The 17,808-nt window shown below is 40.6% G+C and overlaps 1 protein-coding gene across 1 annotated transcript; it reads right to left on the bottom strand.

Annotated features, from left to right (window-relative positions):
- Positions 1 to 1,475: 1,475 nt before the first annotated feature.
- Positions 1,476 to 11,690, bottom strand: LOC137290484 (proto-oncogene tyrosine-protein kinase Yrk-like). The gene is made up of 12 exons (XM_067821455.1): positions 11,021 to 11,690; positions 9,035 to 9,170; positions 8,674 to 8,773; positions 8,464 to 8,556; positions 7,741 to 7,832; positions 6,828 to 6,980; positions 6,381 to 6,527; positions 6,074 to 6,197; positions 4,770 to 4,926; positions 3,929 to 4,067; positions 2,547 to 2,678; positions 1,476 to 2,131 (listed from the first exon to the last, which is right to left on the bottom strand). The coding sequence occupies exons 2-12, from the start codon at positions 9,156 to 9,158 to the stop codon at positions 1,920 to 1,922; spliced, it is 1,473 nt and encodes a 490-aa protein (XP_067677556.1). The 5' UTR covers positions 9,159 to 9,170; positions 11,021 to 11,690; the 3' UTR covers positions 1,476 to 1,919.
- Positions 11,691 to 17,808: the final 6,118 nt, after the last annotated feature.

The raw sequence follows: 17,808 nt of genomic DNA, 5'->3' as shown, positions 1-17,808 counted from the left end.
AAATTATTTACGCACGTAAAGTTATTCACATGGCCTAGATTAATTTTCATCGATTCTGGCCTTTCGAGACTCTTGGGCGGCTCTCAAGCAGTAAGGCATGAACCATTATTTTCAGAGACAGTGTTTTCAGAAAGGTCTAATTTATTTCGTATGACTTGTACAAAATGACCATGTGCAGTTGCACAATATGTGTGCGTATGTTAAGTATACATAAGAGCGCGGACGTGATTTAAAACTATACCGCTAAAGGCAGTAGACCTTTATTGTAGCCCATTTCCGGTGTCCCCACGTCGTTATATCGCTGCAACATTGCTAAAAGGGGCGCAAACCCATACTCACTCACTCACTCGGTAGACCTTCGAAATGAAATGCATGGGTGAGTATGGTTGTATTTACATTTCCTGCTTTCATCAATACTTCAGTAATATCGACACCAGAAATGGCCTTCACACATTGCAACCCATGTGGGGAATCGAATCCGGGTCTTCGGAGGACGATCGAAGACATTAACCGTTGGGCTACCTCACCGCCACCTTTGTAATGAAAGGACACTCAGTGAGTTCAGTTGGAATGTTACATCAGAATAGTACACTGTAGTACACACTGTAGAACAGTCACAGGGCTGATACACACAGCCACAGCCACAGCGCGTTATTACGAAGAGAACAATGACTCTTAACTTCGGACCAAGTGATTCTTTCCGAGTTGAAAACGACCACTTGCATCTGCATTCAGTTTGGGTGTTGCGTAAGCCATATTTGGTTCTATTGTTTATCCTTATTTATTGTTTGTATCTCTACTTGTGGCCAGCTGTGACTGGATAGTGTTACTGTGTTTTCAACTACTAACGGATTTGGCACGTCGCCAAAGTGTGTTTTAGCAACGTTTGATGCTTCTCCTTGTATATTTCATGCAATACTATCACAACTTTGTACCACGAAATGGGTGGAGAGTCTATGCTGCAGACATGTTCAGACCCTGTACAAAGCTCCTATTCTTTCCGTGGGACATTGAAACAATGTCCTTATATGAAAGAAAGAAGGCTGAAAACAGCACGCATTGGGATGAACATATTTCGGGCGTTTGATTAGTCATCGATATGAAAACCAGGAAATGTATTTCTCTACAGTGCCCACTCATATGTAATTTCGCATCACGAATTATCATTTCTTACATGTAATTAGATATAAGAAAGCTAACATTCATATATGGAGATTCTGATCGAGGTAGCCTAGTGATTCCAGTCTCCACACTCCTAGCTTGGATTCTCCAGATGTGTACACTCCCCACTTCGTGCGTTCCTTTGCTATACTGCTAAACTCACCATAAAACCATCCTCGCTCATCTCTGTAGGGACACAGACGTCGGATGTTCACTGTCGTGTCGAATTTAATGTAACCTTCCTTCCCATGCGTCCTGCTACCGCATGCGTTTGTCCAGTTATCAGTTGTCATGAATAAAACAATACTTTAACACAGTTTTTACTTAATCTCTATTACACATAAAAAACTGCAGCCAACAGTACGGCATATGGGTGATGTCATTCTTTGCAACAATACAACACAAGACATATGCGTTCATGATCAGAAAGCCATGAAACAGCAGCGAGATGTGGGCGGGGCCTATGATTTCGATTTAGCCAGTCAGATGCTACGAAATCACTTTTATTTTATATACATATATTTGTTACACCCCGATAACTAGGACACTCTCTATCTGGATGACTGCAATGGACGTCTACACACACATAATATACACTGACAACATTAAACAATGTTCACTTATGCAGACAATCTTTGTTGTCAATCAATATTCCCGGTTGAGTTCGTATTGACTGGGTTTCATTCTTGTATACTGCCCAAGTAGATGTCACTTGGATACTGCTGCCATCTTTCACGTGTCCTGGTTTTTGCACGTGATCAGCTGTAGTCAGGAACCCGACTCAGACGACACCTGTAGTTGCCCAGCATGTCATTCAGTGACACGAATGATGGTCGCTTGTGCGGGTCCATGTCCCAACACTTTAGCATGACACCGTACCAGAAGTCCTCATCATAAGGTACCCTACTGACGGGCTTCAGCATCAGGTACCCGCTTGCTATTCGTGCCATAAGATCCTTGGGGGCAACCTCTGAAATATGTAAAATGATCAGCTTTGAGTGAGTGAGCTGAATTATGAGCCGCTTTTAGCAAGATTCTAGCAATATCGTAGCGGAACTCTACACATTGTACCCATCTGGGGAAATGAACCCAGGTCTTCGGTGTGACGAGCAAATGCTTTATCCACAAGGCTACCCAGCTACCCTCGATCACTACGATATTTAACAAAAGTTAATGAAGTTCAAGAAAGGAAGTGTGTTTTGCTGTCGAATCTGTTTCTTGAGGTGTATAAACACTTTCAAAATAAACCACATGACGCAAACTAGTTTACTCTTATGTAAAATATATATAGCTACATAGACTGATGATAAGGCATTTTATATCAGACTGATAAACACATTAAATGGACACCGAGTCATGCAATAGTCCCCTCTTCACTGACTGACCTATAAACGGATGACCTCCGAACGTGATGATCTCATACATGACAACACCGAATGACCAGACGTCAGACTTGGGTGTAAACTCACAATCCTCCTTTAAGCATTCAGGGGCGGTCCAGCGGAGAGCTTGGTTGTCTGCAAGGGATGTCAAACATGCGGAGGATATTTAAGGCTATAAACCGAAGCGTTAAAACAATATTTCATATAACTTAAAGGTGGGAGTCTTAAAGATGCTCAGATCAAAATACAAATGTCTGATCCCACTGCCAGAAGTCTGTAAACTATTGGATCAGACAATTCCCATGAGGATATGTCCGCTCTCTTAGCACTAAGATAGTCGTAAGTTTATGTTAATGAATGGCACTTACGACTATCTCAGCGCTAAGAGAGCTTCGAAAATCAAGGCCCTGACTCCAACCGATCTATTTACTTGCCCCTTAAACAACGACGATCGCAATAAGGTACGAAATAGTCGAAATTATATTTGACGCAGTACTACTTTTTACAATGTAACAAAAACGCTTTAGAGCTATTATTTCGGCAAAAACAGACTAGGAAATTGTCAAATATAGTGCCTCGTAAGCTTTTGAACGAGGAGGCAGGCATCCTTAAACTCCTAGTTTGAACATAGCCTGCCTGGTTAGGTTTTTGTTCCGACATGGGAGCTGTAATCGTTCCCTGACCCATTAAAAGTACCCGAAATATTTGCATAAACATTTCCAGGTAAGTTTATCTCGGAAAGGTGAAGACATTATGCTGCTTTGGGGTGTGTGTATGAATGTTTAGTTTCGTAATATTTCAGAAATATCATAACGGAGTATTCTAGAACTGGACTACCCACTTTACTCATATTGGGAACTGAACACGGACCTGCAGTCTTCCTAGGTAACGCGTAATTCAACTAGGTTATTGCCCCTGCTTACAGGTTGACCAGTTGATTCACTCACGGTATTTGCCAATGTACTCTGCAAGAATGTGACAAAGAGTCTTTCTAAATTTTTGTCAGCCCTAATAATACGCCAATTCAGTTAATCTGTAAGCCAAACGTAGAAAGTGACCCGTTAATACTCACCTTCATCCACGGCACAAATACACTGCTTAATATGTATTGCTTCAAAGCAAAAGATTTGTTCCTTTCTTTACATCTATGTTCTGATGTTTACATGTTTACATTTTAGTAGTATACAATGAAAAGAGAATAAAATCTAAATATTCTATGTTCTAAAGTACCAAACCCCGTTTGAGTTGAACTGGGAAATACGAAACTGGCATTACGCTAAAGATTGTAATGTGTCAACTACATCGATTCTCATACAACACTGTAAAAACAAAACAGAACGTGTATATATAGAAAAGGTTGTACAAAAGAAAGAAGAGGTGTATACCTTTCGTGATAGGTGCTTTAACAAGTGAAAAAGAATTAATCTTGACTCTCAGGTTTTGTCCGACAAGAACAGCGGTACACCTCAGACCACAGCGTAACGTTTCATTGTGTTTTTGAAGGAACGCCATGCCGTCGGATATCTTAAACAGAAACACAGTGTAGCACTTTGTGGACAATACAGCCTCTGGGTGGACTGCGCTAGCGCTGCAATGTCAGAACAATGTCATGATGACATGTAACCACAACAGGACCAGAGAACCCACACTGAAGGCATCACGAGACAGACGTGATCAGCCAGGCCCAGACACCTTGAATTCACCCATTAATACAATCAAAGTGGACATGGGAAAGTCTCTCACTCATCCTTATGGAGCTATCAATATTACCCCAAGTTTGTAACTTTATAATACATTATATGTCTACACACAAAAAATGTACATTCTAAAAGATCACATCATTGGCCACTATTAATGCTGAATATTCATGATTGACGAACAAAATGGCTAACCCGTTCTTCGTACAGAACACTGCCTGGCAAAAAAACTAACTGAACATCTCGGTAGAGGTGATCTGGTTCGGGTTCTATACGTGTGTTCTTTAGTTTGCAGTCTTGGAGGATGTTTTCAGCTGAATAACGCTTGATGACCTTTGGTATGTTTCGGGAAAGACAGCATTCAAGTGTATGTTTTTTGTTGTCAGAGAGTTTAGAAATATAACCAACACCCGAATTCCTTGTTGAGAGCAACTGAATATCACTCAGAACAAATTTTTATTCATATGTATTTAAAAATTTGTTTGCGAAACTCACAAGTGACTGAAAAACGTTTACGTATTCCGTTTACCTCGTTGGCTATTTTCACGCATTGGTGGAAGTGGATTGTCTGCCCTTGGTCCCGACGAAGGAAGTCTTTGAGGTTACCTTCAACCATTAACTCTGAGACTAGCTGGAACATGTTGGTGGTGATCATGTTGACACCCAGTATTTGTACAAATCTGGAACTACCATTAGCATGATAGTAGTGCAACGTGATAGAAATATAGTTTAACATTCTATCTTTAACAGGCTGGGGTGTCTTTTAAGTACACGAAGGTGTGTTTGAACAATACAGTTATTGACATGCCATTCTATCGCCATTCAAACAAAGGACTGACATGAGGTAAGTATAGCACGTCCCAGGTAACACGAGGTAAGACGTGCTACTAAAGAAAACCTTTAGTTACATGTGGTGAAACTATTGGACGTAAATTGCAAAAGGTTATTTAAGCGTACACACACAGACATAGACACAGACACAGACACAGATATATATACTAGGAGTGTGTGTGTGTGTGTGTGTGTGTGTGTGTGTGTGTGTGTACTAGGGGAAAGAAACAAGGAATCACACGAAAGGACACATAATCTTGTATTTTTTTATTCTATTTTTTTCCAGGTTTCATCACAAGCTTTGTATCGCAAAGCTTCTGAAAAAACCTGGAAAAAAATGTAAGGGAACACTTGCGCTTTCACGGGATCTCTTCTGTTCTTCCTTCAGTTTATATGCGTGTGCTTGTGGCAATTATAGCTATAGACAATACGTTATTTGACACTACTTGACAGTTGAAAACCACTACGCATTGTCAAAGTCACAACATGTTCGTAAGCTGGCCAATAGTTCATCTGTAATGCTATACCTCCATCAATAGTTTAGCCTCACTTATGTATTTACTATATGCTATGTAAATATATATGGTTACATCGAAAAATGAATTTCTCCCCTAGCGTGGGGGAACCAACTTCAAACTTTATGCAGATAAGGTGCACGAGGACCATGCATCAAATCGCTAAAAGGTTGCCGTGTCTTCAAATAGCGTGCATGTGAACAGCTGCGTTTTAGTGTAAAATTCACCGATTTTCATCATTTACTGAACTTATGACAATCATCTTTTCAAAGTTACGAATTTGTTTTATTCTTCATCAGTTCATGCAGAAACAGTACCTTTAAACAAAATGGAATATTCTGCCAAATCTAGTTTAGAACAGTTGCCTGAAGTAAGTAGCCACATGTACACTAGTGAGTCTATACTTGTGATGGGTAGTATGTGTGCTACGTGATATGGACACAAGCTGTTTCAAACATGCCTTTTAGAAACCATGTTCAGTATTTACCTCTTTTGTGAAAGAAGTAATGAAACTCTCTTAATTTCCAGCATCAGGTTGTCTGGAGCTGCGGAGGTAAACATCTCCATATCCACAAGTTTGATAGCCACGGACAACGTTCCCTTCATCGTACCTGTTGGAATTATAGACGATGTTGTTTAACGCTATACAGTCCTGCTAAATATATTCGAGTCACACAAGCCGGCATATGTCGTATTCTTTGAATATGATTGTCATTGTTTAATTAGATGTCACACGTCTTTTGTGATATAGCTGCCAAGATAAGTGTGCGGAACTCACATAGCTGCCAAATTACCTTGGAACACTTGTCCATAAGTGCCTCTAACGATGTCATCCATGACGACCAGGGACGCCGGTTTGATGTCAAGGTCCCTGGCCCCGACGGTTTCTTTTGGTGGTGAAAGACATTCTCGTAGACGGCAACACATGGATCCCTCAGTTTCTGAAACCATGCATCATTTAAATATTTTATGTCCCAGAAGCATTAAAGAACACGACAATAAACTCACACAGCTGTACCCTCTACAGGTCTTTGTGTTTATTGTATTTCAAATCGGAGAAGAAAAATTCTTACAAATGACCATTCAGAGCAAACCGGTGATTACACTGTGTTCCTCCCTACCTGCATTAACCTGTGTAGCTGTAGCTGCCCAGCACAATAATACGAGTAGTTTAGCTTTTTGCTCTCGTTATTCTGATCCTGATTGCCAGTGAACTAAGTGAATCACAGTTGAAGCTATACCTGTATAATAATGCAGAAGCTGGGTGACAGAGGTGAACGTTTTCTGTGGAGAAATGAAGAGGCACTTGTCTCTGCCCTTTTGGATCTTGTATCTTTTTACCCGAGACTCTCCACTTTCTGTATCTGTGTGGCGGACTTCAAGGACGTACCAAGCTGCCAAAAATATACCCAGAATGTTCATGGATGCCAAATAAGTATCCAGGATATACCAAGTTACACACATACATACTCGGAATATACATTTGCGGTCAAAATATACACCCGAAACGAAAATCTTAAGAATATGTAGAAGACGTACTCTGATGATAAAATCAACACCCGGCTACAAAATGTATAGGCGGATCCAATTTCCAAAAAGGGTCGAGAAGGGAGGAGTATTAAATTAATTTCAGTGTGGTCTTGTGGTCTTTAGATTTAGATTTAAAATTCTGAAACGCCAGCTTAGGTTTCCCATTGTCATCAAGGCCGCTAAAGGCTGTTCTTGGTAATACGTTTTTAGACTGAATAAGGAACGGAGCTTCTTGTGACGTTGATTCTATAAATATTAACATCCTGACCATTCCCATCTGACGAAATGAACACCGGGAGTGTCACGATGAGTGAATGCGTTTTACACCGCTCTTAGCACTATTCCAGCAATATCATGTCGGGGGACTCAAGAAACGGACTTCACACTTTGTATTCATGTGGGGAATCGAACTCGGCCTGACGAGCTTTAACCACAAGACCACCCCACCACTGTCACGATGACATGATATACGTTGCATAATGCAATATATAAACAATCGAGCCATTTTCTTGAGTACCAACTTTTCCCGATATTAATGTTCAATGGTACCTGTACCAAATGTTGTTGATTCTAACACCACCATCATCGTGCTAAATATCATTGTAAATATATACATTATCTTACATGACGCCTGTTTTATGATGTATGTTCCATCCAATACTCCCTCACTCAGCAACAGCTGTTCTCGTTCGAGCTTTCCCATGGTTCTGTAGTAGCTGGAAATACAAAATAAAGGGAGATAATTCTGTTTCCTGTATTTCCAATGCGATAGTGTAACTCCTGAGGCATGTTCAAGGGTATTTGTAGCTCACAATCACTCCAATATTGAAATATCAAATTATTATAACAAACATAATTGAGAACTGAATGGGTAATTATGTTATACGCTGCTTTTTGCTGTGGTCAAGCTATCAGGCGGGGCACCGGAAATGGGAATCGATCTTCGGGTAATATTTAGAACTGTCAACCACCAATTTACGTCACTGTACCTAACTGTTATAGTAGTAGGAAATGTGTTTAAACTGAACTGTTTCAAAGAGGGAAATCTTTTGCTAGGAAACAAGAGTAAAGAGGCCTTTTCTTTCCAGTAAAAACAGTCAAATCTCATGACTACCGAGTGGGCATCTTATGTTAATATTTACATCATACACGACATTACTAGCTGATGAGGCATTTATCTAACAGGAAGGAGGCAGCAAGTCCAAAATCATGTATGCTTCGATGATTGTGCAAAGACAACAAATGCAGTGAGCTGCTCGACGGCTAACGAAAAGCTGGTTCCCGTTTCGGAGACCATCAACCAATCACATATTACGTCATTTACGGTTTGAATTCATATTTCTTTACCTGGGCACGGAATCTTCAGAAACGTAGTCACGTGGTACGAAGCCTCGGTCTCGATTATTCGAATGAGTCGCCAACAGCCAATCATCCCGATCCCTTGAAAAGTGTTTTCAGAAACAATAAGAAGATATCCACCGCAACCATTTGAATATGATATTATGCGTAAGTGTCCCAATACAGGATTTAAGTTACTAAAACATGGAGTAAGCCTACCGCAAGGCGCGAACGTGATAGAAGTGATCCCCTTTCTTGAAGGCCAAGTCACAATCATGGTAACCTTCAAAGTCGAAGAGGGCAGTGCAGTCCTTTATCTCTGTAACAAAACGGGGTTGTTCTTTATTCCTTCAACGGCAGACACAGTTCATGCAATCGCACCATGAAAAACGATGCCTTCCATTATACGTTCTATATCTGTATAACAAATCTGTATCTGTGGATGGGGAGGGCTTTATGTCTATGTATGCATTTTGGTCGTATTAGTATGGGTGTAAGAGCATGAGGGTATAATGCATACTATATCAGGTATGTAGCCTAGCTATTTTCGAGATTGTAGCTATACAAGCAGGTTCCATACCGTCGCCAATGTTGGGTTCCAAACTTCTGCGAGCAGCCTCCAGATCATGAGCCGAGGAACATTCTGAACTTGGATTCGATTTTGTCTTGGATTTCCCTTTCCTTCTTGTGATTTTGTTGCCCATTACACCCTAAAACTGTGGAATATGAGAAATGTTAGTGTGGCAATGATTACAAAGACATTGGATAGGGATTCGGAAATGGAAACCGTGTGGTGGAGATATCAACACGTATGAATTATCTACTGATTGTTGTTTAAGGCTGCTCTGAGATATATTTCGCTACATGAAGAATCTGTTACTGGAACATAATGAAGGATAACATGTTATCATCACTTTATGTACTGTAAATAATAAAATACAGCCAATAAAATTGTTTTCACGATCGTGACAAATCTCCCTGAGAAAAGTTGATTGTTCATTCAAAGCAAACTCACGGGCGAAAGAAACGTCACCAAAAAGATGTTTTATCTTGTATCGTACCTTTGTATTTTTTAAATAAAAAAATGGGTTGAAACAGCTTGCCCGAACGCAACAAACATACATTACACATTGGATTGTACGAGATTTATGTAATTTGTGTAAAAATGTTAAATTTGCACGGAAATTTGCGAAATCCCTCCGTAAAAAGCAATTTGAATTGAGGTATAAAACGTGTACAGAAGTTATGTATTCCGTTATCACATCGCTTGGTAGAAAGGAAACATGCCAAGACTAACATCACAGCAGAGAGAACGTACTATTGGTATGCTGGATTTGGGTGCGACGCAATTACATGCTGCACGGTTGATGAACTGTTATAAGCGAACAATCCTGAGATTGGTGAGCCATTACAGACAGAGGGGTGACACGTCTGACAGGCCTAGAAGTGGACGCCCGAGAGTCACGACCCCCAAGGAAGGCCGTCATTTACGACTGCTTCACTTGAGGAACCGTTTCCTAACTGTGACGTCATCAGGCCGACCTGCTCAGCAGAAGGACCGTTGCTAGACGTCTTCGCCACCATGGTGTCAGAGCCTACTGATCGCTGAAGGCTGAGCGAGAACTGTAGAGCTACGGCTTGCATACACGCCAGGGGTGATCACACACGATATTGCACTTTAGAGACGCTTATGATGAAACAGATGCTGCTCGAATATCGGACAGTCAACTGTCCTTGATTCAGCTGTACACTGTGTGATCATTCATGTCTGTAGTGCTGCACACATTCATCATTCAGAATGTTGTAAAACCATTATTTTACCGAATATGATTGTTACATTTCCAAAATCTGAGTTTGTAGTTTTGTGGCATGTGAAAAATCGAAGTGAGGTTTCTTTCGTCCGTGAGTTTATGTCATTATCATGGTGGCCAGTTACTCTGATTTGGTTGACACGTGTCATCATATCCATACTACATAGATCGATAATGATCTTGTTGATCACTGGAGTGTCTGGTCCAGATTTGATTATTTACTAACGTCACTCAGTCACTCAGTCACTCCCTCATCATCATGGATTTATGGATAACTGTGAAAGAGTGATGAAAGAAATGCTGACCGAAAGGCCAGAACAAACACCCGTCACAACGCATGGAAAGGCAAGTGAAGTAGCTAGAGATCATTGGAATCAACATGTGTAGACACGGTACAAGTCAAAATATTTGTCAGACAATGTCTGAAATCCGGTACATTTTGAAAGCTTCACTGGTGCATTGACTGAATCACTGATGTTGGCATATTTAAATAGCGGAGTGATGGGAGGGAGCACACCTTTGAACACTTTACTGAAGATATAATATAATTATCCTATACTCTCTCAATTCGACGTGTCGCTTCTTATCCTAGCACAAAACTACCTTTCAGCCGTGTCAGTACTTTTTAGCCGTACTCAAACCCTATGAAAAATGAGTAATAATATTTTACCACCATCATTTAGCATCGTTAAACAACATATGTCAGCGAGATAGCACTGTCCTTTAAAATAGTGCGTTGTGTTACATGTACTCACCAGGCCAGACTCTGTAGCTGTGTACGGCAGCAAGGAAGTCTATCGCTTGCGCTCGTCCTGTGGCCGGACCTGCCGTTATCAGGGCAAACACCACCAGGCGCATGGGGTAACACTTAGGACATCCGGTTTACACTTATTTGTCTACTGGCCTGTTGTGTTGCAACTTCAGACCAAAATAGGCCTCAACACATACAAATCATTACGTGTGAAGTGAACTTTTGTACGTTAGAAAGCGCACATCAGCGGCGGCACACTTAAAGATGACATATTTGCCACTGTGTTATAGATATGACTAGCGCCTTATTAACACTGTCTCAGAGGACACCAGGTATGAGCTTCATGCATTGGACCTATGTGGGGAATCGAACCCGGGCCTTAGAAGTGCTGAGCACTTTAACCAGTAGGTTATTCTATCTTCCTTACATGAGTCGACATAGATTCAGATACTTCACGTAGAACCCACTGTCAGCCATAATGATCGTCCACAAATACTGCAGCATTTTGATTAATTGACAAATTGTTTCAAGTAGTACAGTCTGTCACGTGTCTTTCTCCAGGCATGTGCTCCCAGTTTGTCGTATAGTTTTCCCTTTACAAGCCTTTCGTTTGTGTCCTTTCGTCTCATAAAATCTTGCAATAACTACAGTATCAAATACTCAGTTCATGACATGATGCAGTGAATGGGTTTATTCGAACTAGGAAGTGACATTAACTGAACCGGAAATGCTCTTTCATCCCTATTCATATACATGACTACACCAACACCGGAGCGTGACTGATGGAACATGTTTTGAAAATGATATCACCGATGCTTGAATTGCATTGCTGTACCACAGCTTGGTTGAAATGGCCAGCAGTTATCTTTCAGCGGATAGACGAAAGGTAGTGCACGGCATGCTGTTGTGTTCTGCCCGTAATGGTTCAGTATGTAACCCGCCCTCATGGGGTTACCCGGCCTACATGACAGTACATGCAACAGATCTAGGATGTACAATAGATCCATGATGTGTCCTACTGCACGCACGATAGATCCAGCATGTGTCCTAAATCACTTACAATAAATGCAGAATGCATCCTACAACACGTACGATAAATCTAGGATGTACCCTACAGCACGTACAATAGATTCATTATGTATCCTACAACACGGACAATAGATCCATGATGTATCCTACAACAAGTACGATAGATCCAGCAGGTGCCCTAACTCACTTACAATAAAGGCAGAATGTGTCCGCCCTACATTACATATGTACTACAGATGCAAAATGTGTTCTATAGTGCGTGCTACAGATATAGGATGTGTCCTGAATTATACATGTTCTGCAGATGCAAAATGTAGCCTACAGTGCGTGCTATAGATACAGGATGTGTCCTACAGTATCTATGCTCTACAGATGCAAAATGTGTCCTACAGTGCGTTCTATAGATACAGGATGTGTCCTACTGCTGACACCTTGCCGTCACTTATGTTGATACTTCCATGTGTGACTAATTATAAAATACTATTACCCATCTCCTATGGACATCCCCAAGCACACATGCCAACCCATCCCACGCAATGCCTTGATTCCGACAAATCCATCCCCACGCAAGGAATCGTTGACCAGACATAGTTATGATAATGTATTTAAGTGATTTTACACACGTTTTCCCGTGACCTGCATGGTTAATTTAAGCCATGCACGCCATCAGCCCCTGAAAGGGCATGCGTCAAGACTTTCTCCCTCGACTGCAAAACATTTGTGCATCATCCTTATGTTAGTATTAAATGTGAACATACTGCTGGGTATTAAAGTATTTACCGTTTTTGAAGCTTTTGAATGGTTCGAAGATTCTGATAGATTAACCTGTAGGCACCGGTTCGATTCCATTCAAAGGCATCTAAGGTCTGACATACCTGTTCTGTTCCCGTTCCTAAATGATAATCAGATACGGACACATCATATCAAAGAATACTTTGTTGTTAATCTTCTTCATTTGAACAGATGCCCAATATCATCAACTGTCTTTAATGTGACAATCCAGTCAAACCAGTTATTCATATGATGTCAATGTCTTGCCATGATCGGCAGCTATCGGAAATTAAAAATGGCGATGAATATTTCTTACCGCAGAGGGAAGCGAACACGTTGAACACATTATCAAGCAAATGTTCCAACACTGTCATGGCAACCTGTGAACAATCACGTCTGGACCAGACAGATCGACTTCTTTGCATTTAGAAATTGGTGGGATTAAGTTTCGGTGTAGCTACTAACAGGGTTCCCAAGTCAATACTTGCTCGATAACCGTGTTACCAGCTACACCAAAATGTCGCACATGCTTGATAACTGTGTAAGTGTCATGCAGAAACGTCGCACATGCTTGATAACTGTGTAAGTGTCATGCAGAAACGTCGCACATGCTTGATAACTGTGTAAGTGTCATGCAGAAACGTCGCACATGCTTGATAACTGTGTAAGTGTCATGCAGAAATGTCGCACATGCTTGATAACTGTGTTCGTGTCATGCCGAAATGTCGCATATGTAATTTTGTCGTTAAAAAATGTTTTGATTTTACATTGTGTTTTCTATGACTCAACAGACATTCATAACATTATATTTTAGCGAGAATTAGTTGTCAGGAATGTATTGTTATAAAACCTAACCAGTGGTGTGGAAGTGACCATTTTTGATGCTGTACTAGAATAGCTCTAAACGAAAATATAATCAGGCTTTGTATAGAACTCAATAGAAGCAATGAGTTCAGTATTTCATATTATGATATAGGTTGTAGATAACATGCAACCAACGTAAAGTAACGTTGACCTTTGACATGATAGTATTAGATCTGAGCCGAAAGCGCAAAAGTAAATAAGCGTTCAATAAATTTTGATTATATTGCCATCAGTATATAACACTATATTTCTGTATTGTAAACAACTTCACGGTAATTACTCCGTTTCACATTTCAACCCGTCTCATCCATGTCGGAATAACAACGAATCCTGTCTATACCCCTGCATTTGAATTCACAAGAAGCATGTCAACATGTTGTGTGCGTGCACATTTCACTCACAAGACACATTCCCGACTTCTCCACAGACAACGTTGTTGCCCTTGACATAGCGGGTGGGTATAACTGCATTGCACTTCAGTGTCAGTAGATGAGATTATATCTCATTTTTCAACGTAAAACGACGGTGCAAATAAAATAAAAATGTCCTGACTGTGCTCCATTAGATGTGAAGCGAAAAGCGCCGTGAAGATCATGAGGATGGACCGGTTACAGCAGTTGTGGCACCGTGTGTTCCCAGAGTGCATGGAATAGCAACAACCATGATGTAAGAAACATTTCGAATGGGTCCGTGAAGATTCGGGTTAGAATTGGTCTTCAGTGACCCATGAGGCAACTAACGGAAACGGATGGTCAGGCTCAATGAATTGGACATGAATTTGCCATCGTATACCAGGCCAGCTATTCTCGAAACGTTCGTAGCGCTACGAACTTCTTAAGCGCAAACTTGGCTACGATCAAAGTTAAGAATTCTTAGGGCTACTAACGCTTCGAGAATAAGGGCCCACTTGCGTATATCGATGCTCATGCTATTGATCACAGGAACTGTCTGATCCAGACTCGATTATTTACATAATCCAGTCATATAGATGGAATATTGGTGAATTGGACGTAAAACTAAATTCAATCAATCAATGTTACAGTGATATGAATATCACTTTGCATATATGTTTATCAATGTCAGTGCGTACATATCCAATCATCAAGATAATTGTTATCTCTATATCAACATCACTTTGTACATATTAATTCATTATGACATTTGTTCTCATGGTCAGACATGATGTCATGAGTGTAATCATCTTTACACGTTGATCCGAAGGACTGCTATCAAATCAATAGTTCTGCCAATGGCGTTATAACCCTGCTGTCTATCCTTCACATTCGACATACTACAATGAAGACGGAAAGAAATGTCACTTAATGCATTTTACTCCGTCACGAGTATAAAGACATAGTTTTATCGTAGATCATTACTCATTTATGTTTTAAAACACTGAGGCTTTGTTTTCAAATTTGGGTTGATGCTCATTCAACTGATGGTGTGGCTTTGGGGGGCAATAAAGTGATTCAGTCGCCATTCTTTTATCCTACTAGTCACATAACTTTGTTGTAATTCATGTAAGAACGACACGGTGCACGACACAAAGCACATTTGATTCCCATGTTATTTGTTCACAGGAAACGTTGGAACATCATTTTGCAGCTGTATGGCTACGATATCCTGATTTAATTGGAAATATCGATGGCATATCGGAACAAAAAGGCCACTTTGAGACTAGTTTTATGCCTAAGTATTACAGTGTCATGAAAAACGAGTAATTATGCTAAGTAGTGATAAGAGGATTAGAAAGGAAGCTTCTGTTGTCATTTCCGAAACGGAATAGGCCTTCAGCAACCCATGCTTGCCATAAACCATTGACCGCCGCCATATAGCTGGAATATTGCTGAGTGGGGCGTAAAACTGAACTCACTCACTCACTCATTTCCGAAACGACGCCTTGGAGACAAAAGGAATTTAGACTTGAGCCAGTGAAGAGCTTAGGACGAAGTTCAAATGTCAATTCTCTGTTACAATATTGCAGTTTTCATGTGATGAACCAATTCATTTAAAGGTAGGCCCCAAACCACGTTATTGACACTGACCCACATTAATCTCGCGATGGGTCTTGAATATTGTCTGCTAAAAATAATTTGGTGTCTGGTGCTAAAAATTCTTGGTTTGTAACGCCACGTGTAGGGTTCAAAAACATAAATGTGAATATGGACATAAAGAAACGGGAGATAACTCTTGGTGGTTGCGGTCAGACTTCCTTAGCTGTAGGGTCCGACAACGTTTCCGGGGACGTTTCACATCTTGACTTAATCAAGAGTACAGATTTGCATGATGACAGTCCGTGAAAGTGAAGAGTGATCATGTCACTATTGATCTGAAATGTTCCCTGTCACTGAGATCACACTGCTGACAACATGATTCCTCTGCTTCTCGAGATACCTTAATAAGTGAATGAGCATGAGCTTTCAGCAATATTACAGCAATTTAACATCGGGGAACACCAGAAACAGGCATCACGTGTTGTACCCATGCTGGGAATGAACCCACGAGGGTATTCGGCGTCACGGATGAATGTTTCAGTGGGGTAGACTTGTGCTTGAAACGTTATGTCGCCATGCCTTAGGTATAACGGCTGATTACAAAGTACTTCGGTGTTAGTCGTAACATCATTACCTGTATGTAACGCATCAGTCAGCCAACTATTAATAAGGTGATTAATTTGTATCATTATACCGCATTGATCAGGTGTTGTCAGATGACACGCAGTCGTCGTGACATATCTGAAATATTGATGACAGAAATACAAACAACTCAATATGTAGCAGTCAAATAATGGTGGCTTGTAAGTGAGTGAGTGAGTGACTTGAGTTTTACGCCGCACTCAGCAATATTCCAGCTATATGGCGGCGGACTGTAATTAATCAAGTCTGGACCAGATAATCCAGTGATCAACAGCATGAGCATCGATCTGCGCAATTGGAAACTGATGACACGTGTCAACCAAGTCAGCGAGTCTGACCATCCGATCCCGTTGGTCGCCTCTTGCGACAAGCATAGTCGCCTTTTATGGCAAGCATGGGCTGCTGAAGGTCTATTCTACCCCGGACTTTCACGGGTCTGGTGGCCTGTATAAACTTAAGGCACAACTGTCCTTTATGCATGACCATTTAATGGGGCACTGATGCGGAGCGAATAATGTTTTTCACCAACGGTCTAATTACGAAACCAAACAGCTAATTGGTCAGCACCCGCTCCCTCGACCGTGACGTACAAAGGGACTGGGCTCCTGTCCACATTAGCAAAATTTCTCCACCCTAAAAAGTGAGGAGGCCGGATGCCCATCACATGCCGTTATTTAAAACATCCATGGTATTCCTTATATGCTTGTAACAAAATATCCCAGCAGTGTAGTTTTTTTTTTTGATGTCTGGATGGTATAGTCACTGATCCAATTTGATCCTATTTCTGTGTTTTACCACGATATTTAATCATGTCATGTGAAAATATGATGTCTACATACACGGACCATGCCATTTGTTTCATATAAGTCCGAAAGATTGCAAAGCTTTTTATTTAGATAGTTTTGAGAATTGGCCCAGCTGTCATAGCAAACATCATACGTCAATATTGGTGGCTACGACCCTGGTTTATTATCTATGATAATAAGAAACATACAGTTGATTTATCCGAATTCGTAAACTAATAACAACTACTTTGCCATTTGTAGAGAAATCTGAAAATTTTCTTACGTAAAAAAACCCTGATTATACCCAATTACCCAAGTACACAGCAAATACCTATGTGCATTTCTTATGTAACAACGAAGTTCCGTTGGTATCATCAAAACAGTTTCGGCCCATAAGTGTTTTCAGGCTGCATGCGACACAGAGATTACATCTTCCTTGCTGTAACTCACGTTTGATGGTGTAAACCTATACGTGTTATTTGTCATCATTCACTTGATGGTCATTTAATGAATTTATAACGGGTATAAATAGTGGTAACACCACTAAAATTACTCGACATAGGTTCCCATTTGGCATTTCTCCTGTCTGGAGTAAATACTCAGCATTATAAATTAAGGTCTGTAGTGGCAAATGTATTGAATGTTATGTAATATGCGCATGTAAGTGATGTAAGGGGGGTTATCAACTGAGTTACAAAAAAAAACAT

Source organism: Haliotis asinina, chromosome 7, assembly GCF_037392515.1.
Source record: "Haliotis asinina isolate JCU_RB_2024 chromosome 7, JCU_Hal_asi_v2, whole genome shotgun sequence".
Taxonomy (NCBI): Eukaryota; Metazoa; Mollusca; class Gastropoda; order Lepetellida; family Haliotidae; genus Haliotis; species Haliotis asinina.
Note: the sequence above shows the minus strand (reverse complement) of the source record. Positions and strands in the feature narration are given on the sequence as shown.